Genomic DNA, 27,972 nt, shown 5'->3' with positions numbered 1-27,972 from the left:
CAGGCAGTCACAACCGGATGACTGCTTCCGGTGAATGTACCAACCCACCTGCAGGCTCCGCCCCGAGGTCCGCCACCCTCCCAGCAGGCGCTGCGCGTGAGTCGTAGCCCCGCCTCTTGCGGCGCTGTGCTATGGCGGAATTGGACATAGGACAGCACTGCCAGGTGGAGCATTGCCGGCAGCGAGGTGATCTAGCTGTCCTTAACTCTAGGCGTGGTAGATGTGTACCCTGCTGAGCCTCCACGGGTAGTGGCGGCGGGTGAGGGGAGGTCGTGGGGCGGGGTCGAGTCTGAGGAGGCAGGGCGGGTACATCCCTCCTGGGTCGGCAGTGAGATGTGTTGGTATTTTTGTTGCCCCTGAGCCTTTGGCAGTCTGGCGGTCTCTGGAAAGGAACTATGCAATTTCTGGAAACATGGCTTGCAGTGCTCACTTTGGGTTTCGAGTGCGCTTTGCCAAGAAGTTGCGTCGCTCCCAGTCCTTTCTGACACTTAGGTCTGGGAGTGTGGAGACCTGTGTTCCCCTCTGGTCCTGCCACTGCGGCCTGGGGCAAGACACCTCTCTTTCCCAAACTATTTATCTGTTCCTTATCTGTCAGATGAAGGAGTTGAGCGAGATCCGTTTTAAACCTGGTCTTCGCAGCTTCTAGTGAGAACACCCTTAGCTTTGATCAGATTCTCCTCCTCGGGTTTCTACTAGGATGATCACCATGCTCACTCGGTTATGTCATTCTTTGAATATCAGTGACTCAACATTTATTGAGCATCAGTTTTGGTGCTGGAACTGCATAGGAGGGTATAAAACACGGTCTTTTCCATAGAAAAGCTTTCAGAATAATCTGCAGTTTGGAGCATTAATAAGGTGATGTTCTCTCTATGCTGAACTGAGAGACGATGTGATATACACACAGTCCAATGTAATAGTCAGTGGTCGTATGGCACAGGCCTTAGGATGGCCTGCATCTGGAGCAGGCAAGTTCCCAAAGCATTAGAGCCATATAGAATGCTCAGTCTTTGGTACCCAAGTTTCACTCCAAATGTGTGCTATGACTGTTGGCCACTGTTTGCCTGGGTGGCAAATAGGTTTCATCTCTCATTGCAGCCTCGGTTATTGGTAGTAGGTACCTGGTGAATGGAGTACTCTTGAGATTTAGCCCAGATTTCATGGGAATGTTACAACTGATTAGTGATACCTGCTGTGGTCAGTGGGCAAAAGGGCACAATCCCTGGTAGGTTCTTGTTACCTACAGCACTCTATGTGTATCTTTTACCACTAGCTGTCATGGCCAGCCGTTCAGGAAACCTATTTCCTTGCACATCTTTCACAGAGAACCTTAGCCAATTGGGTTTTGACTGTAAGTTATGTTTATGTCTTGTATACCTGATTACCAAATCCATGGTATCTACCAACTTCAGATAGCTCTTAAAGTATAAATATATATGAAATGAGACCAGGGTGTAGCTCTTTTGGACTAGTGGAGAGGGGTTTTTAGAGGGTATTATGTGAGTATCCTAATTTTGTTTAGCTTTTGGTTGGATAGAAGGATGGTGTCAGGAAATTACCTTCATCTTAACTCTTCCCTCTGGGTCCTCTTGGTTTGCATTTAATTTTTAGTTCATCACCAAAAGTGCAAGCATGTACAATTTCTCCAATTTAAGAGAGGCATAAATGTTCAACAGTATTTTATGGTTCAGTTTCTTGTTGACAAATGAATACATACTTCCTTGGCCTGAAACGTGCTCACAGTGTCATACTTCAGAACAATGGTGTCAATTCACTTAGGCTACTTCTGAGGTATAAGAAGAAGAGCTTTGTTCAGTCTCTTGTTCCACAAACTGAATTATCCAGGGATCCCTGTGGATTATAATAGGACCTCTTCTTTCTGTTTTGAATAAGGTATCCTGTAGGATGAGATCTTTTGCAGGGCAATTGTAGTCTTTCTGTAAAGTGTGGTGCCTTTTGTCTTCACTTTGTAAAAGTGGTGTGATTGGACATTTGCAGCTTCACTTGGCTGTATACTGTAATACGAGGTCAAAATAGTTTAAACAGTCAATAATTTGGAGAGTGATTGTATCTAGTGAGAGTGGATACTTTGGTGTGCTTTTCAAAAATTCATTTCCTAACTTAGTTGTTCCTCAACAGAAAGGAAAAACAATTCAGGACTAAATATGGCAGTATCAATTTATCTATTGGATTTCTGAAGTATCTTTGAACACATTTCCCCATAGTCACCACAGGATTTTTCTGAGTTCAGTGTATTCAAAACAAGTTAATTGTTGCAGTTATTACTAATTAGTTACTTCCTATTCTTATCTTTTACATCTATCTCATTTGGTTTTTGCAATTAACCTGTGAAGCACGTGTGACATACAGTATAGAAATATGTACACACATATAAACATGTACATACAGACATGATATGCCTGTACCTATATCTATTTATGTCTACACTACCTGCTAATAGAGCTTTGGTTTTGTGTGCATACACACACAGAGTACTATATTCTATATCAAATATATATCCAAAGCTCTATTTTTTTAAAATTTTTTACTGAGTAACACAGATGGTTCATTTTATTTCCCTATAACTTTTTAATTGGCATAGTTAACATACAATGTTATTAGTTTCAGGTCTATAATATATAGATTCAGCAATTCCATATGCATTACTCAGTGCTTACCATGATCAATGTAGTCACCATTGTCACCATACAATGTTGTTATAATATTATTGATTATATTCACTATGCTGTACCTTTCATTTCTGTGACTTAATTACTTTATACCTGGAAGTTTGTACCTCTTAATTCCCTTTATCTTTTTCGCCCATCTCACCCACCTGTCCTCTGGCAACCAGCAGTTTGTTTTATGTAGTTGTCAGTTTTTTGGTTCCTCTGTTTTGTTTTTTAGGTTCCACGTACGAGTGAAATCATATGGTATTTCATTTATGATACTCTTCTGGTTCATTTATGTTGTCACAAATGGCAAGATCTCATTCTTTACAGCTGAGTAATATTCCATAGTATGTATACATACCACCTCTTTCTCCATTCCTCTGTTGATGGACACTTGGGCTGCTTCCGTATCTTGGCTATTGTAAATACTGCTGCAGTAAACACAGGGATGCATAGAACTTTTTGAATTACTGTTTTTATTTTCTTTGGGTCAATAATGAGTAGTGAGATTATTGGATCATATGGTATTTCTATTTTTAACTTTTTGAGGAACCTCCATACTGTTTTTCACAGCAACTGAACCAATTTACATTCTTACCAACAGTGTATGAGGGTCTCTTTTCTCCACATCTTTACAGACACTTATTATTTCTTGTGTTTTTGATTTTAGCCGTTCTGATAGGTGTAAGGTGATATTTCATTGTGGTTTTGATTTGCATTTTCTTGAGGATTAGTGATTTAAACATCTTTTCATAGTTCTATTGGCCATTTCTATATCTTCTTTGGAAAAAGGTATATTCAGGTCCTCTGCTCATTTTTTTTTAATGGAGTTATTTGTGTTTTTTTTTTTGTTTTTGAGTTGTATAAGTTATTTATTTATTACTTTTTATATTTGGGATATTCACCCCTTGTCAGATCATTTGCAAATATCTTCTCCCATTCAGTAGACTGCCTTTTTGTTAATGTTTTCCTTCGGTGCACAAAAGCTTTTTATTAGCTGTAGTCCCAAGTTTGTTTTTGTTACCCTTACCTAAGTTTTCTAGGAGTTTTATGTTTTCAGGTCTCACATGTAAGTCTTTAATCCATTTTGAGTTTATTTTTGTGTATGGTGTAAGAAATTTGTTCAGTTTCATTCTTTTACATGTTCAGTTTTCCAAACACCATTTATTGAAGAGACTCTTTTTCCATTGCATATTGTTGCCTCCTATTTTGTAGGTTATTTGACCATGTAAGATTTTAGACCATTGTGTTTTCATTTTCATTTATCTTCATGTATTTTTGATTTCCTCTGTTGATTCATTATTTGATAGCATGTTGTTTAGCCTCCAAGTATTTACGGTCTTTCCAGACTTTTTCTTGTAATGGATTTCTCGTTTCATACCATCCTAGTTGGACAGTCTTCCTAAATTTATTGAGACTAGTTTTGTGGCCTAATATGTGATCTGTCTTAGAGAATGTATTCTGTTTTTGGGTGGAATGTCCTGTATATGTCTGTTAGGTCCATTTGGTCTAATGTTTCATTCAAAATCACTGTTTCCATATTGATTTTCCGTTTGGATGATTTATCCATTGATGCAAGTGGATTGTTAAAGTGCCCCACTATTTTTATATTGCTGTCAGTTTCTCCCTTTATGTCTGTTAGTAATTGCTTTATGTATTTGAGTTCTTCTATGTTGGGTACATAGGTATTTTCAATTGTTATATCTTCATGCTGGATTGTTACTTTTTGTCTTCATGTAGTAGGCTTTGTCTCTTGTTACAGTGTTTGTTGCCTTGGCCTTTTTTTGGCTTCCATTTGCATGTTAGGTTTTTTTAGCCCTTTACTTTCAGTCTGTTTGTGTGTCTTTAGGTCTGAAGTGAGTCCCTTATAGGTAGCATATAGATGGGTCTCGTTTTTTAATCCATTCAGTTGCCCTATGTCTTTTGATTGGAGCATTTAGTCCATTTACATTTAAAGTAATTATTGACAAGTATGTAGTTATTGCCATTTTGTTACTTGTTTCATGGTTGTTTATGTAGTGCTCATGTTCCTTTCTCTCTTCTCTTGTGGTTTGATGGCTTTCTTTAGTGTTATGCTTGGATTTCTTTCTCTTTATTATTTGTGTATGTCTTACAGGTTTTTGATTTATGGTTACTGTGAGGTTCATATATAACATCTTATGCATACAGCAGTTTATATTAATGTGATGGTTACTTAAACTTGAACATTTTAAAAAGCACTAAATTTTTACTCTCCACCCCTCACCCATGTTTTATGTATATATCATGTTTTACCTAATTTTAGGACTCATTTTTGTAGATATCCTTAATTACTGCCTTTTAATCTCCATGCTGGTTTTATAAGTGATTTATCTACTACCTTTATTATATGTTTGCTTTTACCTGTGGAATATTTTCCTTTCATAAGTTTCTTCTACTTAAGGTGTTTTCTTTCCACTCAGAATTCCCTTCAATGTCTTGTGTAGGGCTGGTTTAGTGGTGATGAACTCTTTTAACTTTCGCTTATCTGGGAAACTTTATCTCTCCTTCTATACCGAGTGATAACCTTGATGGGTAGAGTATTTTTGTTTGCAGGTTTTTTCCTTTCAGTACTTTGAATATATCATGCCACTACCTTCTGGCCTAAAAAGTTTTTGCTGGTAGCCTTATGGAGTTTTCCTTATATATATATGCCTGTTGTTTTTTTTTTTTTTCCTTGCTGCTTTTAAAATTGTCTTTTTGCCATGTTAATTATAATTGGTATGAACCTTCTTGAGTACATCTTGTTATAGGTTGTCTTCACTTCTTAGATATGGATGGCTGTTTCCTTCCTCAGATTTGGGTATGTTTGTTATTATTTCTTCAAGTAATTTTTCTGCCCCCTTCTCTCTCTTCTTCTGGGCTCCCTATCATGTGCATATTAGTACGCTTGATGATGTTGCTGAGTTCCCTTATCCTATTCTCATTTATTGTTTTTTCTTTTTGTTCTCCAGCTTGGTTGCTTTTCATTATCCTGTCTTCTAGATTGCTGATCTGTTGCTCTGCCTTTCCTAATCTCTTGTTCTCTCTAGTGTGTTTGTTTCAGTTATTGAATTCTTCATCTCTGACTGGTTCTGTTTTACATTTTCTATGTGTTGAAGTTCTCACTGATTTCATCCATTCTTATCTCAAGTCCATTGAGTATCTTTGTGACTAATACTTGCTTTTTTGGGCATAGTGCTTATCTCAGTTTCTTTTAGCTCTTTTCTGTGACTTTGCCCTGTTCTTTCATTTGGGACCTATTCCTGCCTCTGCATACTGTGTAACTCTCCGTGTTTGTATTTGGGAGATCTGCTATGTGTCTTGGTGGTGAAAGTTAGTGTACTTCTGTAGAAGAGGTCCTGTGGTGCCTTGTAGCACAGTACCCTTTGGTTGCTAGAACCATCTGTTCCAGGGATGTCTTCTGGATGGGCTGTGTGCACACTGTTGTGCCTGAGCCTCCTTTGCCTTCATCCCTGTTGGCTGCAAGACCTACTTTGCCTGCTACTCGGCGGAGTTTGGTTCCTATATTGTTGAGAGACCCTGGTGGGCCTGTAGGTGAGTGGGCCAGCAATCAGACTGCGTGTCTGCCATCAGCCTCTGTGGTCCCACTGAACGGCAGGGCTTTCCCTGCTGCGTAGCCTGCTACAAGTTGCTGGAACTTTGGGCAGGCTGGTGTGTGGGATTATCTCCATCTCTCCCCAGGGCAGGAGTCGCTTTGGAGTGACACTGGTCCCTGCTGGGACTGCTTGTAGTGTGACAGGAGAGGAGCCACTCTGGAGGGAGTCTGCTGAAGTGAGCGGGTTGGATGTGGTGGAAACGCAAGTGAATACATGGGCAGACACAGGGTGCTGGCAAGGTGGTCGGTAGTTAGTGCTCGTTTCTCCAAGCGTACAGCTATCTGGCCTGGGAGAGGAGAAGAGAAATGGTGCCTCCTAGCACTTTTGTTCTTGGAGAGGTCTCCTGGAGATCCCTGTCTCTCTAGTGCACACTCTGAGATTAGTAAATGAATTGCTTTCATGAATACCCCAGGTGTTTTTCAAACTGCTGCTTTTGTGCTAGTCTCCAGCAGTTATTTATCATGTTGGCTCTTTAAGGGTCAGGACTCAATTTACTATTGCCTCCAGCTCTTGGAGATTTTTGAAGTACCTGGAGTTAAGCCCGCTGATTTTAGAAATTTGCCAAGTTTAGCCTCCCTGGTTTTCAAAGCCAGATGTTCTGGGACTTCCTGTTCCCAGTGACTGGGGTGCACATTATGGACTCTGATCCTCTAGCTTTTCTGTGTTTTGTAGTGTCTCTTCCATTGATGGGAAGTCTTACACCGGTTTGGTTCCTAACTGTCTGCACCCCTCCTACACTTCTATATGGCCTCTCTCGGTAGGATTAAGTGTGGAAGGTCTGTTCTAGCTGTCTTCAGGTGGTTTTCAGATGTAGCTGTTATCTTGGTTTGTTGATGGGAGGAGGTGAGCTCAGAATCCTCCTACTCTGCCATCTTCTTTCCACCTCCTCCCACAAAGCTCTACAGTTAAACAGTTTGTAGTGTTGCTAGATTAATAAACTGTGGTATCATAATCGAAACCCAGGATTTTCACTTCAAATGCAGGACTTCTGCAGTATACGGTACTCAGAAATAACACATAGTAAATCTGGTCAACCATAACAACGCAGAACTTTTTTTTTCTGATTTAGCACACTACAAGTAACATTTATCTTCTGATAATCCAGTTGCTCTCCATGCTTGAGGTTTTGATAGCTTTTGTTTAGCTACTTGTTACACTAGGATATTGGTCAAAAAGGAAAGTTCTCCAATAGATGTAGTTCAGTACTTCTAAAAATCTTTTTAAGGAAACTAAATCAAAATTGGATACTGACCAGTGCATATAACATTATAACATTTTCCCTCAATTTTAGATTTTCTCCCATTTGTTTGTGATGGTTGTTCAGGAGTATTTTGGTAAGTTAAATCTTTATGCAGCATTTGGGAATAATTTTAGTGTTTGTAATAAGACATTTATTTCTGAAAAGCAGAATGATTTAAAATAGTTCTTACTTTAGCCATTGATATTTTGTATTCATAATTAGAAAAAAGATTAGGCATAGGCTCTGATTACTTGTGGATATATGTGCCTAAACTTCAAACTTTCAGAAATGGATTTATGTGTGTGATTTTTTTTGTGTGTGTGTAAAAGTTGTATTTGTGCCTTAATCGTAAGGGGAGAACATATCCACAATTCAAAGAATACGGTAGAAAAAAAAATCCAGGTATTGTTACTACTCTTCATCTTAGTTAATCAAATGAAGAGCCCAACCTATACATCTCTTAAGTTGGCTATCACATGTTCTTCGTACACATATCACATGCAAAGTAAAACCTGGGACCTAACCAGAGATTTTTGGAAAATGTGTTTTCTTTGTAATTAAACTTTCATGTTTTAGGCATTTAATTGATTAAATAGAACACTGAAAGAATTATTTTCAGAAGATCACTCAAAGATTTATTAGGATTTAATAAAAGTAATGCATATTTTTAAGTCCTTTAGAACAAGAGCACTTCTTTGACATTTTATTTCTGATGGTCTTTGAGAAATACAAAGAATCTTTTAACTCCTTTTATTTGCACACACCTTGGAGCACTCAAAGGTATCTTAGAGTGGTGAATCGTATTTGTGTACGTTCAACAGTTGGGTTTTGAGACTCTAGATGCTCTACGTTTTGCCATTTCAGTTTATTATATGCAGAGTTTTAATGTAGTGTAACTAATCTTAAGGATACTAACCACTAAAATATCTCCAATTAACTGTAGTTATATTTGATTGTTTGTATTTAAATAAACACTTTTTTTTTTTTAAATTATTTAAGCCTTGAACACAGAAGCAGGGAGTCACACAGCTGTCGTGAGGTATGTTAATAGTTCTCCTAATAAAACATGTTTCTTTTTATGTACTTTGATTTTGAATTTGATTCAGTTTAAAACCAGTCAGTGTATCACAAATTAAAATTTGGCATACTAAACTGATGATGTAAAGAGGCTCTTACTTCATTTTGTTATTTTTCATAGTTTGTTTTAAAGAAAAATTGGTCTCCTTAGTAATGACAAATCGTTAGAATTCTCGTATATTTCAGTTATGTTTACTTAGCCCACTTAACAGCTTTAGGCTCTATATTTATAAATATACAGTGGAATTAACAGCCTCATCATATACTCCTTCCAGTTCACCTTCACTGTTTTGTTCATTTTCCCTGGATCCTGGTGTTAGGATTGTGTGGTTGCAGATTGTTCTGACTCGATTGGCCTTAGATCACCAAGAACAAACTTGTAGTCCGATAAAAATCCCTACACTAATTCTGACCAAATTGAGACATTAATAAGGGCTGTTAAATAGAAGCCAAAGTATCCTCTTTATTACTCATAAAGGATAAACTGAATGAAGCTTAGTGTAGAGCCTGCTAGGGTGCAAAGGAGATTCAGAATTAGGCAGATTTTCCCACCAATCACACAGTGCTTCACCAGGTTAGGCCTCGAAGAGAAAGCTGAGCCCAGCATGCCAAATGTAATTTTCTCCAACTCATAATAAGTGGCTCCACCTCCTTTGGTCCGAGAAAGGCAGAAAGTGAAACTGAGCTCACTCCATTTAGAAAGAAGCATTTGACCCACACTTTTCAGTTAGTATTTATTCCTGACCAGCAATTACCAAGCACTTTACTGAGGACTTTTATATCTGTTCTCTCAATTATAGAAAATTCAAGTTAAATGAACTTCAGTTCAAATCTGGTCCTTTGAGGTTGAGGTGATTTATGTGATGAAAATAAAAATTAGCATATTGGTATTATGCAGGATTAGTTGGAGAGAAATAGTCATATAGTAAACATATTAATGTTTCTTATGCAGCTTGTAAATCCTTGTACTTTCCTTTTTCTTACAATATTTGACTTCTATGAACGTCTCTTGTGCAATGTCAATTAGATCTCATTAATTAAATAATGAATTGAAAATCGTTTTACCAGTGGACCATTAGAACAAATTTGGAAAAGTAGTTAAGAAGTTAACCCCAAGGGGCACCTAGGTGGCTCAGTCAGTTAAGTGTCTGACTGGATTTCAGCTCAGGTCATGATCTCATGATCTCCTCCTAACAGCATGGAGGAGCCTGTTTGGGATTTTCTCTCTTTCTCTCCCTCTGCATGTCCCCTGCTGCTGCTGCTGCTGCTGCTGCTGCTGCTCCTCTCCCCCTCCCCCCTCCCCCTCCCCCTCCCCCCTTCCTCTTCCTTCCCTCTCCCCCCCCTTCCCTCCCTCTCCCCACTTGTGCTTGTATGCTCTCTCTTCCTCTCAAAATAAATATTAAAATTAATTCCAACAAGGTATAACTACCATTTATATAGAGGAATGCCCTTTGGTTGTAGATTTTAAGAAATTATCTTGGGTCAGCCGGGTGGCTCAGGTGATTGAGCGTCTGTCTGACTCTTGATTTTGGCTCACCTCCTGATCAGAGGGTTGATGAGATCCAGCTCTACATGAGGCTCTGGGTTGACATCACGGAACCTGCAAAAGTTCATTCAACTCTAGAAACATGGTTATTTAAAACTCAAACTATCCTGACCTGGAGATAGATAGATAGATAGATAGATAGATAGATAGATAGATAGATAGATAGATATTTTTTTTTTTTTAATTTTTTAATTTTTTTTTTTTTTTTTTTTAGCGTTTATTTATTTTTGAGACAGAGAGAGACAGAGCATGAACGGGGGAGGGTCAGAGCGGGAGACACAGAATCGGAAGCAGGCTCCAGGCTCTGAGCCATCAGCCCAGAGCCCGACGCGGGGCTCAAACTCACGGACGGCAAGATCGTGACCTGAGCCGAAGTCGGCCGCTTAACTGACTGAGCCACCCAGGCGCCCCTATACATTTTTTAATCTTGTAACATCTCTTCTTCTGATGTAATATTTGCTGGTAATACAATAATACATGCAGAATAGAGAATGTATCATTACAGAAACTGTCTTTAATCTTCTGTATCATAAACATAATTTTAAGTGTTCTTTCATATATATACGTATTAAACTAAAGTCAGCGTAGAAAGTAGTTATGACTTGCTCTTTGAGGGTTGATGAGATGGTCACCTAAGCATATTATTATGGGGGCATCTTTGTTTAGGACTGGTACAGAGTAGAACTCTAAAATTATGAAGAGTAACTGAATAGTCATTTTAACTTGACTTAGAAGATAAATACACCATAGTAAGAAAGTTATGAAAATGTAGAACAGTCAGCACAGTAATCATTTATCACACAAACATTTATTATAATCTGTTAGGTGAGAGAATGTAAGTTGCTCTAACAAGTTTAAGCAAAAATGTTACATATGTTGCCTTCCAAAATAGATGTTGATTTGTGTTATATATGAACTCTATAATGCCATTTCCTCCTTTTTCCATTTTCAGGTGACCATAATCAATGAGAGACTGAAGTCGGATAAGCCCACGTCTTACCCATGCTCATTCAGGGACTGTGCTGAAAGAGAGCTTGTGCCAGTTAAATGTCCTTACTGTGAGAAGAATTTTTGCCTGAGGTGATCACTCAGACCATTCAAATTCTATGTATCTGTTTAAGTCTTGCAAATACGTGAACTAGTGTCACTCTTCTGTTGCTCATAGGCACCGTCATCAGTCGGATCATGAATGTGAAAAACTGGAAATTCCTAAGCCTCGTATGGCTGCCACTCAGAAACTTGTTAAAGACATTATTGGCAAGTATCTAGAAAGTTTGGTTGTTTCCTTACTGCTGTATATCTGTTAGTTATGGAGTCCTGCTTCTTATGTCAGCTTGCCACTTACGGAAGGTGTTTTTTTTTTTTTTTTTTAATGTTAATTTTTGAGAGAAAGAGAGCGAGCAGGGGAGAGGCAGAGAGAGAAAGACAGACAGACAGACAGCCAGAATCTGAAGCAGGCTCCAGGCTCTGAGCTGTCAGCACAGAGTCCAACATGGGGCTTGACCTCATGAATTGTGAGATCATAACCTGAGCCAAAGTTGGATGCTTAACCAATGGAGCCACCCAGGCACCCCTGGAAGGTGTTTTTAATGGCCCCAATGGTTGCAACCTGGTATAGATTTTGATGGCATTTATGTGCCCATATTTCTTAGAATGCTGACCAATGAAAGATTGGAAATTCTATGGAAGTACTTACCCGATATTCTCTTTTACTGGGCCACTTAGATCAGCTGGTCAAGTATCATGGCTGGAAATGGTATTCATAAGGCCAGCGCAGTGGTTTGCTTTCTCTAAAGACTAATCATTAAGTCTCATCAGCTGTTCTGTGAATGCTGCTGATAATCTGAGGTGCTGGGAAGAATGTATCTGTTGCTTAAACCAGTCTCTCTGCCAACATGTTCAGAATTTTCATTCTGTATTAAGGATAGTACCTTTATTAAAATCTATGACCAAATCTTAAAAGTTTTCTGCAGGGGTACCTGGGTGGCTCAGTCGGTTAAGTGTCCGACTTCAGCTCAGGTCACGATCTCACAGTTCCTGAGTTCAATCCCCGCATCGGGCTCTGTGCGGACAGCTCAGAGCCTGGAGTCTGCTTCAGATTCTGTGTCTCCCTCTCTCTCTGCTCCTCCCCAACTCATGCTCTGTCTCTCTCTCAAAAATAAATAAATATTAAAAAAAAAAGTTTTCTGTAGAAATGTTAGTGATTTGTTTTGGATTAAATAGGCTTAAATTGGAAAGGAAAGCACATAACAGTGAGCTTTTTCATGTAGAGATTGCTTAGATCAACCTTGATGATATTTTTATAATGGTCATGTATGATACCAACAAAAAAAAATGTGGTTCTGTATAACTATTATGTGTTATTTGTGTATATTTCAAAACTATAACAAATGATAGAACTCTGGACATTTTTAATGTAAAAATTCTATGTGCTTATATGCTTATACTTATTTCTTAGATTCTAAGACAGGAGGGACAGCAAGTAAACGAAGGAAAGGTGCAAAAAACAGTGAAACGGCTGCAAAGGTAGCACTGATGAAATTAAAGATGCATGCTGATGGAGATAAGTCATTACCACAGGTTGGTCTCAGATTTTGAAAAACAAAAATGTTTCAAATATAGCCCCCTTTGGACTCCTCCCACCCATCAAGTAACAACTAATCTGAACTTGAAATGTATTGTTACTGGTATATGGTATATATCTGCGTAGATAATAATTTTGACTTTTTCACTTTGAGAAGTCACAGTGAACCAGATCAACTCTTTTTTTCACTTGGCATCATATTTTTAACATTTGTCCATGCTGATACATTTAGTTCATTCATTTTAATAGGTATACATTATTCCATAGTATGAATATGCCACAAATTATCCATTTTCCTAATGAAGATTCAGATGTTTTTCAGATATTTTGCTATTATAAACTGTTACAACAGTGAACATCCTTGTGTATATGTGGGAATGTTTTTCTAGGGTGGTCCCTTTAAAACTCCATAATATCCATTATATTTTATAGAACATTCCAGTAGGTACTTGTGTACGTACATACTACATACCTATATACATAGCTTAACACATTATCAGTAATACCTAGCCTTATATGTTACATACTAGCCTTAGTGTTATATACTCTGATGTTTTTTATTCTGTTTTATTTTAAAGACTGTTGATTTTATAACCCCTAAAGGATTGAGACCATCAGATTGAAAAATGCTACTTTAGGGAATATACCTAGAAATAGAAAAGCTGGGTCATGGAGTTTGCTTATTTTCAGCTTTATTAGACTGTTGTCAGTTGTTGTACTGATTTATCTCATTCCTACAGTATCTGAGAGTTGGTGTTTCTTGTTTCTAAATTTACTGAAGTTTAAAGTTGAATTTCCTTTGTGACTAATAAGGTTCAGCTACTTTGCATTGACTTATTAGCCGTTTTACCTCTGTAAATTATTCATATCCTTTGCACAATTTTTCTGTTGGGTTTTTTTTTTTTTTGGTACTGCTAAAAATTATAGGATTGTTCATATATTCTGAATTCTGATGCTTTCTTGAGTAAATGGATGTCACATATCTTCTCAGTCTATGGCTTGTTTTCACTTTGCTTTTAATCTCTTTAGTAGTTCAGACTTCAGAATGTTAATGTACTCAAATTTATCGTTTTCCTTAATTTGTATGTTTGGAAATGAGATTTTCTTATATTTTCTTTCAGAAGTTAAAAAAAAATTAACTCTTTGTTCCATTTCGAATTTAGTTGTAAATAGAGATTTTTTCCCCCAGTAGGGATTTCCTGTTGTCATAACATAAGATAATGAGTTCCTCCTTATAATGATACCTTTGTCATACACCATATTGTTCTAGACATGTAAGACTAATTTAGGGATCTCAGTTCAGTTCCTTTGGTCTGTTTGTCTGTCTTTGCATTAATATCAAACAGTCTTAATTATCATAGTTTTATAATAAGGACAAGTCTGTCCATGTTATTCTTTCAGTCACATCTATTCTTGGCAATTTATTCATTTGTAAAAAAACAAAAACAAAAAACCAAAACCAAAAACCTACGACCACTTTGTCCCGTTCTTTAAAATTGCAATTTTGATAGGAATTAATGCTAAATTTTAAACTAGAGATAGTTGACATCTTTAGAATTTTGATTCTTCCCATCTATGTCTATGATCTTTCCAACTTTTCTTTAGGTCTTTTTTTTAGATCTTTAACATTTTATAATGCATATATATATATTATATATATTTATATATCTTAGTCTGCTAATTGTTTTGCTGCCATTGTAAATAACTTAAATTTTTTTTTTCTAAATGTTTATTTTTGAGAGAGACAGCATGCGAGTGCAGGAGGGGCAGAGGGAGAGGGAAACACACAATCTGAAGCAGGCTCCAGGCTCTGAGCTGTCAGCACAGAGCCGATGCCAGGCTCAAACTCACGAACTTTGAGATCATGACCTGAAGTCAGACGCTTAACCGACTGAGCCACCCAAGCGCCCCATTGTAAATAACTTAAAAAAAATTTATTTTCATGACTGATTATTGCTCGTTGTTTGTTGTATGTTGTCCTTCTATCCAGCAAATAATCTTCCTAGGAGTACCCATAGTTAGATTTTCTGGGATGTTTTCTGTGTAGCCTTATCTTCTGCAAATGACAGTTTTGTGGTTTGTGTGTGTGTGTGTGTGTGTGTGTGTGTTTGCCAAATTTTCTTTTCTCTTTCTCATTATTATTGTCTTAGTGTATTGGCTGAGATCTCCAGAACATCTTGAGTAATGTGAGTGATAGTAGGCATCTTCATCATTTCTCTTACTTTAATGCAAATGATTTTAAAGTTTCATCAGTAAATACTACATTTGCTGTAAATTTTCAGTAGAAGCCTTTATCAGGTGAGCAGTACTTCTTTCTGTTCCTAATTTGCTAGGACTTTATATCATGAATATGTATAAATTCTTACTGTAAGTTTTTTTTCTACCTCTAGTAGGATGATCAGGTATCTTTTCTTTCCTTATGAATGTTTTCAATTACATTAATCTATTTTTCTGTAAAATCACCCACATCTTCCAAAACAAACTACTTGACTCTGGTATATAATTCTTTTAAAATGCACTGCTAAATTGATTAGCTAATATATTATTGTTTGTGCTATTAGTAGCGAGACTATGCACATAAAATTTGTTGAGTAGCTTTCTCTCTTCTATTCTTTGAAATCTTTGTAGAGGATGGGGATTATTTGTTCCTGAAGGGTTGGTAAAGGGTGTTACAATGTTTTAATCTGTTGCCATTTTTGAGGGGAGAATTTTGAATATGGTTTCAATGTGTTAAATAGTTCTTGGTTTATTTGGATAGTCACTTCTTCTGAAATTTTGGTAAATATTAATTGGTCTTAAAACTTACTACTTGATGTAGATTTTCCAGTTTATTGTTCAAGTTTTTCTCTTACGTTCCAAGATCTCTGTTGTGTCTTTAGTAGTCATTCCATTTCATTGTTAATATGTTTCATTTGTTCTTTATTTTCTCCTTGAACAGTCTTGTTAGAGGTGTGTGTGTGTGTGTGTGTGTGTGTGTGTGTGTTTAATTTATATTTTAGTTGTAAGAAGCATATCTTGGTTTGATTGACCTTTCTACTGGTTTTCTGCTTTCAATGTCACTAAATTCTGATTTTTATATTTCCTTTTATGTTGGATTTTCTGATCTTTTTCCATCTTCTCACCTTGACAGTGAATTTATTTTCAACCTACTTGTTTGAGTGTGGGTTTTTTATTTGGTAACTTGATACAGTTTTAAACACAGAAGTTACAAAAGTAGTACAATGATTTTTTTCCATATCCTTTATCCAAATGTACCAGTTACTTACATTTTGCTCATTTTGCTTTGTCATTTGCAGTCTTTCTCCTGCCACCCCTCCCGTTTGTATGTATTTATATGCATGTCTGTGTGTATGTGTGTGCATACTAATTTTTGGTCTGCTTGATCTATTGGTTTCTGAGACTGAGGGTGTTAAAATCTCCTGCCACAACTGATTTTGTCAGATTTCTTTCTTGTAATTCTAATGTTTTTTCTAAATAATATCAGGTACATGAAATTTTTTCATCGTTGTATCTTTATGAATTTTACCTTAAATCCTATTGTGAATTATAATACTGTTTCACTAGCTTTCTTTTAGTGAATGCTTAACTGTTACGTCCTTTTAAAATCCCTTTTATATTCAACTTTTCTGTGTTTTGTTTTAGGGTGTCTTTTGTAAGCAGCATATAGCTGGACTTTCTTTTTTTAATCCAGGTTGATAATATCTCTTTTATAGGTGAGTTGAATCCATTTGTATTTATCGTGATCACTGATACATTTGAACATACTTCTTCCATCTTAAGCTTTCTGCTTATCATCCTTTTCCTTGATTTATTTCTCTCTCCTCACATCCTTCATGTTGATTGCATTTTCTATATTCCCTTTTATTCTGCTGGTTTAGAAACCATTGATTGCAGTCTTTTGTTAGTGATTGTTCTTAATATTTTCCTTTTTTTTTTTTTGAAAACTTCATTTGTTGGTTTTAAAATTGCAAATGTAGTACATGCCTTTACAAGTGTAACTTTTAACAGATCTGTAAGGGGAAAAACCAAACACACCCTCCTGTGTCCATGTCCCTCCCACTAAAGCAGTTGTTTTCAACTGAAGGTGATTTTGATCACAACTGGGCATGGGGATGCTATGAAATCTAGCGGGCATAGGCCAGAGATTAACTATACATAGGACAGTGCCCACAATAAAAGTTTTCTGACATTCCCAAATGTCAATAGTGACAAGGTTGAGAAGGGCTGCCCTAAAGTATCCAATAATATTGCTCAAATTGTTTTGCAATTATTTTATTCCTTAGGCATAATAGTAAAAACTTGTATAGCACTTACTTTGTTCTAGGCCCTCTTCTAACACATTTAATCCTCACAACATGCTTATGAGATAGGAACTGTTATCTCTGCCTAACAGGTAAGAAAACTCAGGCACAAAATGGTTAAGCATAGCTAGTAAGTGGTGAATTACAAATTGAAACCAAGTAGGCTGGCCTCAGAAAACAGATTCGTGATGCACTTAATAGTTCATCATGGAGCATGACACATGTCTGTAGCTATAACTTTTCCCCTTGCATTAATGTGTATCTTTATACACATATATATTTATACATATACATGGATGCATACATATATATGTGTGTATACCTGTGTATAATTTACATAAATGGGTGTTTACTTGTATATGTATGCAAGCGCATAAAGAATTTTTTTGGTCATTATTTTATAAAAACGGCATCATCTCATTTAGTCAATACTTTTTTTTTTTGAGCCCCTACTATATATCAGGCCCTGGGTATACAAGAGTAAATAGAAGTCCTTGCCAACATGGAATTTATATTCCAATGCGGTGAGTTAACTGTTAAATACATACTGCCATGTCAAATAGTGATTATAGCTGTAAGTGAAAATAAAGCAGGTTTTAGGTAGATTATTACCTGTATGTATCCTTATTAATGCCCAGCAGAAATTTTCTCAAGGGAGCTGGTGTAGCTCTAACTGATTCTTTAAAAACTAGATAAATATTCCATAGTGTGGATGTACAGGTCTGTAGATTCTTACTTTGCCATTTTCCTATTGATGAACATTCACTTTGTTTCCAGTTTTGTCTACTGTGCTAAGCAGTCTTGGTCCGGTTTCTTCTTTTTGTGAGATAAATTCCCAGGAGTGTATTTGTTGGGTCAAAGGATACGTGTATTTTAAATCTTCATAGATGTTGCTAAGCTGCTTCATAAAGAAGTTGCAACAATTTACATTTCTACTGGCAATAGTTATAATAGCCTTTATTGACTGATTACACTATGCCAGCCATTGATTTTTGGCTCTAAATTTTTTTTACCTCCCTTAATACAACCTCCTGGTATATTATATATCCTCATTTCACACATGAATGATTTGAAGTTATTTAAGATCACTCGGGTGATAAACCTGCCATCTTACCCAGTTTAATATACTGCCTCTTGTGGTCAGATATGAGGTACGCTTCCCCTCCTCCCATGGTTTCTAGTAGCTATTATATGTTTTAATGTGTTCCAGTCTAATGGCTATAAAAAGATACCTTCTAATTGCTTTAATTCGCGTGTTCAGTTTGAGCATCTTTTATTATGTTTGTTAGCCATGTGTAGTTGTTCTTTCAATCACCCTTTGATCATTTTTCTTTTTGGTTGTCTGTTAACCCATACTCCTGTCTTTTTATTTTGTTTGGACAACTTCTTATGGAAACTCTTGGAATATAATAGATATTCTTTTTCCAAATAAGATCGATTATAGATATGTTTTCAAAATGTATCAAATATATTGATTTCACTTATGTATCTTGTTGACATGTGTTTTAATTTTTTCTAAGGTGTGCCTTTTTCTGCTTCCCCGCACCCCCCACTTTGGTTTCTTTAGGATTTTTATTTTTTGGCATTTTGCATTTGTCTTTAATCCATCTGGAATTTGTAGCATGTAATAGGAGCTGAGGACCCAATCTTACTTTCTTCCAGTTTTTTAGCTAGTTTTGCCATCACCAATTATTAAATCATTTTTCCTTTTGAAGATGATAGTTGGTATTCCAATTCATGACAAGTTTAAGATTTATTTTTACTGGATCTATTTTTGGATTTCCTATTCTATTCCACTCATATTTTTTTTTTACTCCCAGGTCAGTACCAACTTGATTTGATGCAATAACTCTATAGAATGTTCTAATATATGATAATGTAAGTTCACCTATATTTTTTTTCTTAGCAGTTTTTTTCTTCATATTTATTCATGCTTATTCTATTTAAACTAAAACTTTCTCTGAGATGGGGGGATGGGCAAATCGGGTGAAGGGGAGTGGGACATACAGGCTTTTAGTTACGGAATGAAGAAGTCATGGGAATAAGAGACATAGCATTAGGAATATAGTCAATGACATTGTAATAGCATTGTATAGGGACAGATGGTAGCTATACTTGTGAGCATAGCATAATTGTATAAACTTGTTAAATCACTGCTTTACACCAAAACTAATATAACCTTGTGTATTAATTATACTTAAAAAAAAAAAAAAAAAACCTAGGATTTTTATGGTTATCCTAATGGGACAAGGTTTGAAGTGACAGACTCCAGCAAGTAACGTTAAAGATCATAGGCTCTTTAAAGGGGAAATGGAGAAACTGAGAGAAATCATTATAAATAGCATGAGAACCCAGTATGGTCTTTAGAAATGTGGCTTTCCGTGTCCCCCAGTTCCTACAAGGATGTAAGCTGTGAATAATGGTGCCGACAGGAGGTAAAGATTTGGCCATTTATGAGAAGCCCCCTTAGCTATTCTCAACAGGATTTTTACCCTCTTGATACCTTCCTCTTTATCTTGGAGATTCTGGCCTCTCCCTGCTCACTAGGTATAAGTAACTGATGGAAAACCTCAATACATTATCTAGGGATTTCTGTAAAGTTAAAGTAAAATTCAGTCTCCCAACAAGTTCTGACTATTAGCAAGTCCTGACTGAGTATCATTCCTGAAGGACTCACTTTGGGTTTGTGCTATAGAACATTGTCTTCCTGTCTAATAACCTTGTATGCCTTTTCATTTATTTAAATCGTGTTTTAGTGATTTCTGTAACATTTTGTTTTTCATTTACGTCTTATTCCTTTTCATCCCTAATTATCTCCTGGGTTTTGTTTTGTTGTGAACATAATGTTTCCCCCAACCTCTATATCTAGGTACTTCTAATATAGAGAAAAAAGATGTTCAGTCACATTACCAAATGCTTTTCTTTGCCTTCAATTTCCAGGTAAACAATCACACCCCATTAACATAAGGGTAGTTTTAATTTTTTTAATAATTATACTAGCTGGTTCCCTTTTTTGTACTGTATTATCTAGACTCTCCATTGTAATGTTTTATAATATAATAGACATGTGCTAACAATTTTAATTTTTAACATATATAACTAAATACCAATTTGTCTCTCAGAATTTAAAGTTACTTGGTATTGTATCCTCTTGAATGAGACAGGAGTTTGACATGCTTTCTCAAGTTGAATATGTCCTGTCCCATCATCCTTGTTCACACATGATTATTTTTAAGTCAGTACTATAGCTATTTAAATTTGCCAACATATTTTTTTGAATTTCTCCTTTCCTTAGGACTCATTTTTATTTTGGCTAAACTACTGGTAGTTCATTCATTAAGAGTCTTCATTGGTGAACTCTTTGAGTCTTTTTTTTGTCTGAAAGTGCCCTTATTTTGCCCTCACTTGAGCTGGATTGTCCATTAGACTCTCTCAACTCTCTTAATATACTATTCATTTTTCCCTGTTGTCTATTATTGGGGAAACATCTGTCAATCTTATTGCTTTATGAGTAATCAGTCTTTCTCTAGTAGCTTTTAAGAGTTTGGTATTTTCCAATTTCAGTGCAATGTTTCTACATCTGGATTTATTTTAATTACCCAGCTTGGGCCTGGAGGTACATCTTTAATTTCACTTATTTCTTCACTTTTGGAAAATTACAGTCATTTTCTCTGAATATTGCTTCCTTCTGAAATCTTGTTAGACCTATTTTTGGGATGTATAATTTCTATCTTTGTATCTATTTGTGCGGCATTCTAGAGGACTTCCTCAAATCCATCTTCAGATCAATTAAGCCTTTTCATTGAAGATTATCAAAATTTCTCCTGTTTGAGTTTATTTCAGAAACTGTACTTAAAAATTTTTATATTTCTCATTGGATCTTCATAGCTTGTCTTATTTCATTTGTTTTTGTTCCATACTTTCTTGTTCCATTTGTATGGATATTTCATAATTTAAAAAACTTTTAGGGGTGCCTGGGTGGCTGTTGGTTAAGTGTCCAACTCTTGATTTTTGGCTCAGGTCCTGATCTCATAGTTGTGAGATCAAGCCCCACTTTGGGCTCTGTGCTGCTAGCCTGTTTGGGTTTCTCTCTCTCCCTCTTCCTCTGCCCCTCTCCCCACCAAATAAATAAACTTTTTAAAAATAAAAAAAAAAATAACTTTTTATAATGTCTTTTTGAATTCAGTTAGTTCATCTGCCCATAGTAAGGTTAACTTTTGAATTTCCATTTGTAGATTCTGCATGTTCGTCTTGAGTAGGAGGTTCTTAACTGTATCTCACTGTTGTCACTCGTCTCTTCCTTTGGAGCAATTTTGCATTTTCTTCCACTGGCCTTACTCAGGACTTCCATTCCAATCCAAGTTTCAGATTGGCAGTTTGGGCTTTTGCCCTCCAGAGATTTTCAGATTATTGTGGATCCATTTACTGACTTGGAAGATGCTGGCTTTGTTTGCTGTCAAGAGGTTTTATCTGTGCTTCTCTGCCTTTCCTAAATATTACTTTCTGTAAGCAATAGTCAGCATTCAGCAATACCTTCTTCAACTTTCTTTCCTGGAGCACAAGTCCCACACTAGCCTCTCCTTCCAAGCAGTGAGCCGGAGCCAGGTACTTTACCTCCATGCAGCACTGTTGCTTCCCATTAACCCACAAGCTGAACTCTTGGCTACTATTTTGTCTTCTGGAACCTTGAGAGTCTGTGGCTCAGCCTACCTATCACTTGTTTGCATTTGTTATGTTTTTGATCCTCAAGCATATTTTGCTTGCGCCTTCCTGCCCACCTTCCTTCCTCTCAGTGAGGCTATAACTTTTACATTCTTTCCTTTTGTATTTACGCTCTTATTACCTTGCTTTGGAGCAGGAACTATTAGGTTATAGAATTGGCCCAAGGCTTGAATTTCTGATCATTTTTTTTCTTTCAATACTTGTTACCTGTTATGACACATTTCACTGGTTTTCAACAAATCTAAATTCCTTTGTGTTTAGATGGAAATCGTGTTGAATCTATTATTTCTTACCATAATTGTGATATTTCCCCTATAATTAAGAGATAATCCAATTATAACAAAATATTTATTGTAGCAGGAATTGGTCTGTAAAGCCACACTTTGTTAAAGCAATTGTTAGGAATTGGGGAAGATCGGGGCCAAACACCTTGCTCCTCTTTATTTTTCCTCCTGCATTTGTTAACTTAGCAAGAAAATACAATGTAAGGAAGCATATAGGGCATAAAATACTAGAGGAACCGTCTCCAAATCTCTGAATCATTCTGTTTTGTTATGGTACTTATTTTATTGATTGATTGATTGGACCTTTTGTTCTCGAGAGCCCTGCTGCAACTAAATATGTAGTAAGGTCTTTCAGGTGAAATGTTACTATGTATCAGGAAACTTTAAATTGCAAGTGACAGAAATTTGATAACAATAACTTAATGAAAACAATTTTTTTTTATCCTATAATGGGGAGTGATGCATTGATCTGATCTCAAGGGATGACTGGATTCCAGGACTCATCATCTTGAAAGAGTCCATCTGTTTCCTTGACTCTTCTCTCTGTGTTGGAGTCCTTTCCCATTTGAGGAAACTTTTCCACATTAGTTCAGGAACAGCTAAGAGGGTTTGGGGGGAATAGATAGGTAACTTCAGGTTTAATTCAATAAGACTTCAAAAAAAAAAAAAAACAACCAGATTGCTCTTCCCTCCTTCTAGCTTTTGAACATAAAAATATCCCAGGAGGGGTGCCTGGGTGGCTCAGTCGGTTAAGCATCTGACTTCAGCTCAGGTCATGATCTCACGGTTTGTGAGTTTGAGCCCCACATCGGGCTCTATGCTGACAGCTCATAGCCTGGAGCCTGCCCCTTCCCTAATCATGCTTTGTCTTTGTCTCTCAAAAATAAACATTAAAAAATTTTTTAAAAATCTCAGGAAAAGGCTTTGCTTGGCCTGTTTTACATTACATGCTTCTGTTTGCACAGACCACCCTAGCTAGGGTCTTCAGTCCTCTGCCCATGCATTTAGGTGGATTCATGGGTACTATGATTGGTATTCCCACTAAAAGTTGTATCATTAGAGGGTAGTCCTCTAACCAGGAGAAGACAGGAAGAGAGGTCATGAGACAAAAAGAGATGCCTGTGTCATATACATAATCTATATTTTAACTTTTTATTTTTACAGAAAGAAAGAGTTTACCTTCAGGTTTTCTTACCTAAGGGGAGCAAAGAGAAAAGCAAACCAATGTTCTTTTGCCACCGATGGAGCATCGGAAAAGCCATAGACTTTGCGGCTTCTTTAACCAGTCTCAAAAATGACAATAATAAATTAACAGCTAAGGTAACAACTGGTCATAATTTTTTTGTAAAAGTTTTAGGATACTCTTTTACCAGCATGTTTGTTTATTACAGTATGATTTATTTCCCTTAACAGAAATTAAGGTTATGTCACGTTACTTCAGGAGAAGTCTTACCCTTGGATCATACTTTGGAAACCTGGATCGCTAAGGAGGATTGCCCTTTGTATAATGGTGGAAATATTATCTTGGAATATCTTAATGATGAAGAACAGTTTTTAAAAAATGTTGATTCTTATTTGGATTAGTCATGTAAGGATTCAAGCCAGAAATGATGAGGAAAATTCTCTGTTAAGTCCATTTCTTTTACTACACATATCACATATATTTATTCCTAAAAGTTCCCTTTTAATTTATTTCTATTATGTCATTTCCATTATCAATTTTCAGCTAAATTGAATTTGAGTTTTTGTGTTTTAAGCTATGAACTGACATTCAATTATTAGCAAATTTTTGTAGTTAGCTTTTATTAGGTTATGGTCAGTAACAACAAAAAAGGTATATTTCATTTATTTTAATGTCAGCTGTTGATTGGTTGTGACTCTGCTGCATATCACCGTTACTCTAGGATCTAAGCTGAAGGAAGGAATGACTGCATTTTGGATATTGTTCCTTTACGACAGAGGAAGAAAGAGCTGACTTTTAGAAGATACACGTAACATGGCTAAGCCTAGCATCATGAGGCCAGGAAGTATAGCCTTAACTGTATGTCAGTATGTGTAAATTGATGTGTGTACATGAATCATAGGAACTTGGAGACCATCTCATTCACTCTTCTAAGTTTTTGGATGAGGAATCTCAGGCTTAGGAAGAGGAAATGGTTTTCTTGGTGTCCCCTAACTGCTTTGGGGCATATCTCTCTGATAAAGATCCTCTTCCAGTAGGATTCACCTTCATTTATGTAAATGTATTACAAATGAGAGGAAAGGTGAGGTAGCACAACTTCATTACAGTGTCTTTATATCAATGCAAAATACATGCCAAAAATAACTTTTTAAAATGATGCGTCTGATTGGGGTGCCTACGTGGCTCAGTCAGTTAAGCGTCTGACTTTGGCTCAGGTCACCATCACCATTCATGAATTTGAGCCCCACATTGAGCTCTGTGCTGACAGCCCAGAGCCTGGAGCCTGCTTCAGATTCTGTGTCTCCCTTTCTCTCTGTCCCTCTCCTGCTCGTGCTCGCTTGAGCTCGCTCTCTCACTCTCAAAAATAAACTTAAAAAAATATATTTAAAATGATGTGTCTGACTGATATATTCCATCAGTACTCAACAAAGTACTACCATATGGAAGGAATAGAAATAATTTCTATTTGTTTTTGTCCCTTGTTGGGGAAGCCTTTGTCCCTTTTCTATTTCAATTATCATGGACACATATAGTGGTTTTAGGTATAATTAAATAAAGGAATAAACTCAGAATATTCATTTTCTCTCTTCATCTTACTTTCATGCAAGGAACGGAGGTAACTTCTGACTTCGGTCAACTACTGACACATTTGTTTGGTAGGCACTCAAATAACTACTTTACAAACAAGAATTTGATTATAATTGCAGTGGTGAATATGATGAAATATATACATTCTTATAACTATAATACAAAACTCTGTAGCAGGTGCCAGATGAGTAAGAGACAGTAAATATAGCTATGTTCCAGTGGCCCTTTTATCAGAAACTACAGGACCAGAAGTAGAAATAATCCTTAAATATATTCCCAAATACCGGAAAGTTTTAACACAGACTAAATACCTTAGCATCTGTTATAATTACTTACACATAGTAGGTGATCAACACATGCCTCATAAATTGAACTAAAGCTAAATATACCAGGAAAAATAGCAATGAGTGCTGAGAAAAGGGGAAGTAAGGCTGGCAGAGATTGAGGGGGAAAATGAAGAAGAGGTCCTGTCCTTGATTAGAGAAGAGACAAAGCAGCCTGGAGGGACTTGTGTCAATAGTGATACTGATGGTAAGTTAGGTCAGGTCCCAGATGGTGGAGCAGACCAGACAGGTACCAGCATCCTCAGACTCTAGGGACCAGGGGTTCCAGCATGAGTAGTCCCCTAAAGAGAACAAGACTGTGGGGAAGAGAGAAAGTCTCTCTGGCTTCTCATTTCTAAACTACCCTGAAATCAGACAGCCTTCTCAAGCTTTCTTTTTAGGGTTTTTAGTTGAGTAAGTCTGGAGGAAAGAGATTAGATTTCGGCTTGATAAATCCAATCTGTTAAAGCTGTGGCTTTTACATTTTCATAACTACAAGTTCAACAGGTTGTGTTACTCACTAGATACCTTTGTTTTTTGTTTTTGTTTTTGTTTTTACCTTTGTTTAAATTTTTTTTTTAATGTTTATTCATTTTTGAGAAACAGCATGAGCAGGGGAGGGGCAGACAGAGGGAGACAATCTGAAGCAGGCTCCAGGTTCTGAGCTGTCAGCAAGGAGCCCAATGTGGGGCTTAAACCCACAAACCGTGAGATCATGACCTGAGCTGAAGTCATACACTTAACCCACTGAGCCACCCAGGCGCCCCTCACTAGATACCTTTGTATTTTGAAAAGCTTGATAGTCATGCTCCTACTGGACTTTGGTCCAGCAAAACAATTGTTACCTAAGTTCTATTACTTGAAAAGAATGTTCTGTAGCTTTTTTTAAAACCGGTTTTGCTGCATATGTGATTTATTTAAACTTTCAGAATGATTAGCAAACTTATTTCCCTGCCTTCGTCCTGCTTTTGTGGTTTATGACTCTGGGAGAGGCAAGGAAGTCATTTCTCAGTGTTCTGAATAGAGCAAAGACTGAAAAACTATTTTTCACAAAGAATGAAGAAATGGTCATCAGAAGATCTAGTTAGGAGCTAAGTGGCCAGACTCCAGCCGTCTCTTTTTGCAATTAGATGATCTTCAACTGCTGCAAGTGGTGACTGTGACAAAAACCTTATGACAGGTGAAGATGGAGACACAAATTTGACCATTCAACTATGGGATTCTGAAGGTAGGCAAGAAAGACTCATTCAAGAGGTAATGTTAAAGTCAAAGTGCCTAAACAAAGCAAAGATGGTCTTCAAGGCATTAATGTGTATTGACTGAAATACCCTAGTGCTTATGCTACCAACGTGCTTTTGGTTGCAATATTGAATTGCAGATGTTTCAAACAGTATGAAACACTCCTTTGCCAGTAATTCTTGGCAAATTGGGGCAATTACACAATTTTTTTCTTAGGCCATTTTATGGATTTCTTTGGACACAGAATTTGGTGTTATAAGAGTCACAACATAGGCTTTGGATTTGTAATGACCTACACATGCCCAGGAGGAGTGGGGTCTATTTCTTTGTTCTGCTTCTAGATGGAGATCTCATTTTTGTCATTTTGATGACTTCAACATTATTGGCCCTGATAATGATACTTGCCAATTCTTATATATATATATAGTAGGCTGTTAGGGTTACATCACGTACATTTCATGTTGCTGTTTCTAAAATTGTATCCATACTCCTTTTCATCATTCCAACATCAGTTGGAATAGTCCTCAAGTGTAGCATACCTGAAAAAGCAAACTTCCTGGAGGGAATAATTAGACCTGAGTTTTATTTTAATGTTTGTAGGGATTTATTTGACTTTCAGAATGTTTCTAGAAATAACCTAGAGGAGCTTTCATGGGATGTCTTAGTTCCTGCTTTGGGTTTGTTATTTGGGTACAACTTTGTTAAAATTTTTGTGCTGCCTGTTCTTGTTTGTAAAATTGTTGCTATTGAAAGTGGGATACCAGTTTCTTAGCTCTGCCATTATTCAATTCTTTTTTACAGTCCAAGGCCGACTTAGCTTCTGTGGCTCCTTTTATATTGGCCATGTATTCTGGATGTGAAATGTTACTGATCTTTCTGCTTTACAAGGCTAAGAAAAGATGTATTCTTATCATAGAAGATAAAAGGAAAAAGAAATCCCCTGGCCAAACTGTATTACTGAATTCCCACTCTGAATGAGGTACTGTGGGAGATTCAAACAATATCAAAAAATGATGCCTGTTTTCAGTTCACTACAGACCATTAATGTACAGAAATTCAGAGGAAGGTGCCCATTTTTCAAACATGTTGGTTTGGAAATGTTTTAGAGAACTGGATTTGAATAGGACACTTTATTGTCTCTTAAACGGGGAAGGGCAGTAAGAAAATATTCCTTCTGTAGTGATTGTGATCTATCCCAAGTATTTAGGGAAGGGATCTCCATAGAATAGGCAGACAGTAAATGCTCACACAGTGAATGAATATGTAAATTCCTATCTGGGTCTCTCATTGGCTCATCAGAATCAGTACGTCTTATTTTTTTTTTTTTTTTAATTTTTTTTTCAACGTTTTTTATTTATTTTTGGGACAGAGAGAGACAGAGCATGAACGGGGGAGGGTCAGAGAGAGAGGGAGACACAGAATAGGAAACAGGCTCCAGGCTCCGAGCCATCAGCCCAGAGCCTGACGCGGGGCTCGAACTCACGGACGGCGAGATCGTGACCTGGCTGAAGTCGGATGCTTAACCGACTGCGCCACCCAGGCGCCCCAATCAGTACGTCTTAAATGTAGCACCTCTGCTGTCATAACTGTGCTTATC

At 36.8% G+C, this 27,972-nt stretch overlaps 2 protein-coding genes across 2 annotated transcripts; both read left to right on the top strand.

Moving 5' to 3' along the window:
• Positions 1–96: 96 nt before the first annotated feature.
• On the top strand, positions 97–24,130 carry ZFAND1 (zinc finger AN1-type containing 1). The gene is made up of 8 exons (XM_060610799.3): positions 97–186; positions 7,581–7,623; positions 8,529–8,568; positions 11,105–11,232; positions 11,318–11,409; positions 12,611–12,732; positions 23,208–23,363; positions 23,457–24,130. The coding sequence occupies exons 1-8, from the start codon at positions 132–134 to the stop codon at positions 23,625–23,627; spliced, it is 807 nt and encodes a 268-aa protein (XP_060466782.1). The 5' UTR covers positions 97–131; the 3' UTR covers positions 23,628–24,130.
• On the top strand, positions 24,040–27,683 carry SLC10A5 (solute carrier family 10 member 5). Its single transcript, XM_060611516.3, is given in 10 exon segments — positions 24,040–24,084; positions 26,075–26,225; positions 26,228–26,308; positions 26,311–26,485; positions 26,487–26,646; positions 26,648–26,684; positions 26,687–26,951; positions 26,953–27,005; positions 27,008–27,133; positions 27,136–27,683. Coding segments are annotated over 10 exon segments (1,311 nt in total). The 3' UTR covers positions 27,354–27,683.
• The last annotated feature ends 289 nt before the right edge of the window (positions 27,684–27,972 follow it).

Source organism: Panthera onca, chromosome F2, assembly GCF_046562875.1.
Source record: "Panthera onca isolate mPanOnc1 chromosome F2, mPanOnc1 haplotype 2, whole genome shotgun sequence".
NCBI classification, from domain to species: Eukaryota; Metazoa; Chordata; class Mammalia; order Carnivora; family Felidae; genus Panthera; species Panthera onca.
The sequence above is the reverse complement of the archived record's forward strand: the minus strand, read 5'-3'. Positions and strand labels throughout refer to the sequence as shown.

Excerpts from the sequence above, each read along its gene's own strand:
- ZFAND1 (XM_060610799.3), top strand. The coding sequence starts at position 132 with ATGGCGGAATTGGACATAGGACAGCACTGCCAGGTGGAGCATTGCCGG. Across the intron at positions 187-7,580 it reads GGAGCATTGCCGGCAGCGAG|ATTTTCTCCCATTTGTTTGT; the intron begins GTGATCTAGCTG and ends CCTCAATTTTAG. Across the intron at positions 12,733-23,207 it reads GAGATAAGTCATTACCACAG|AAAGAAAGAGTTTACCTTCA; the intron begins GTTGGTCTCAGA and ends TTATTTTTACAG.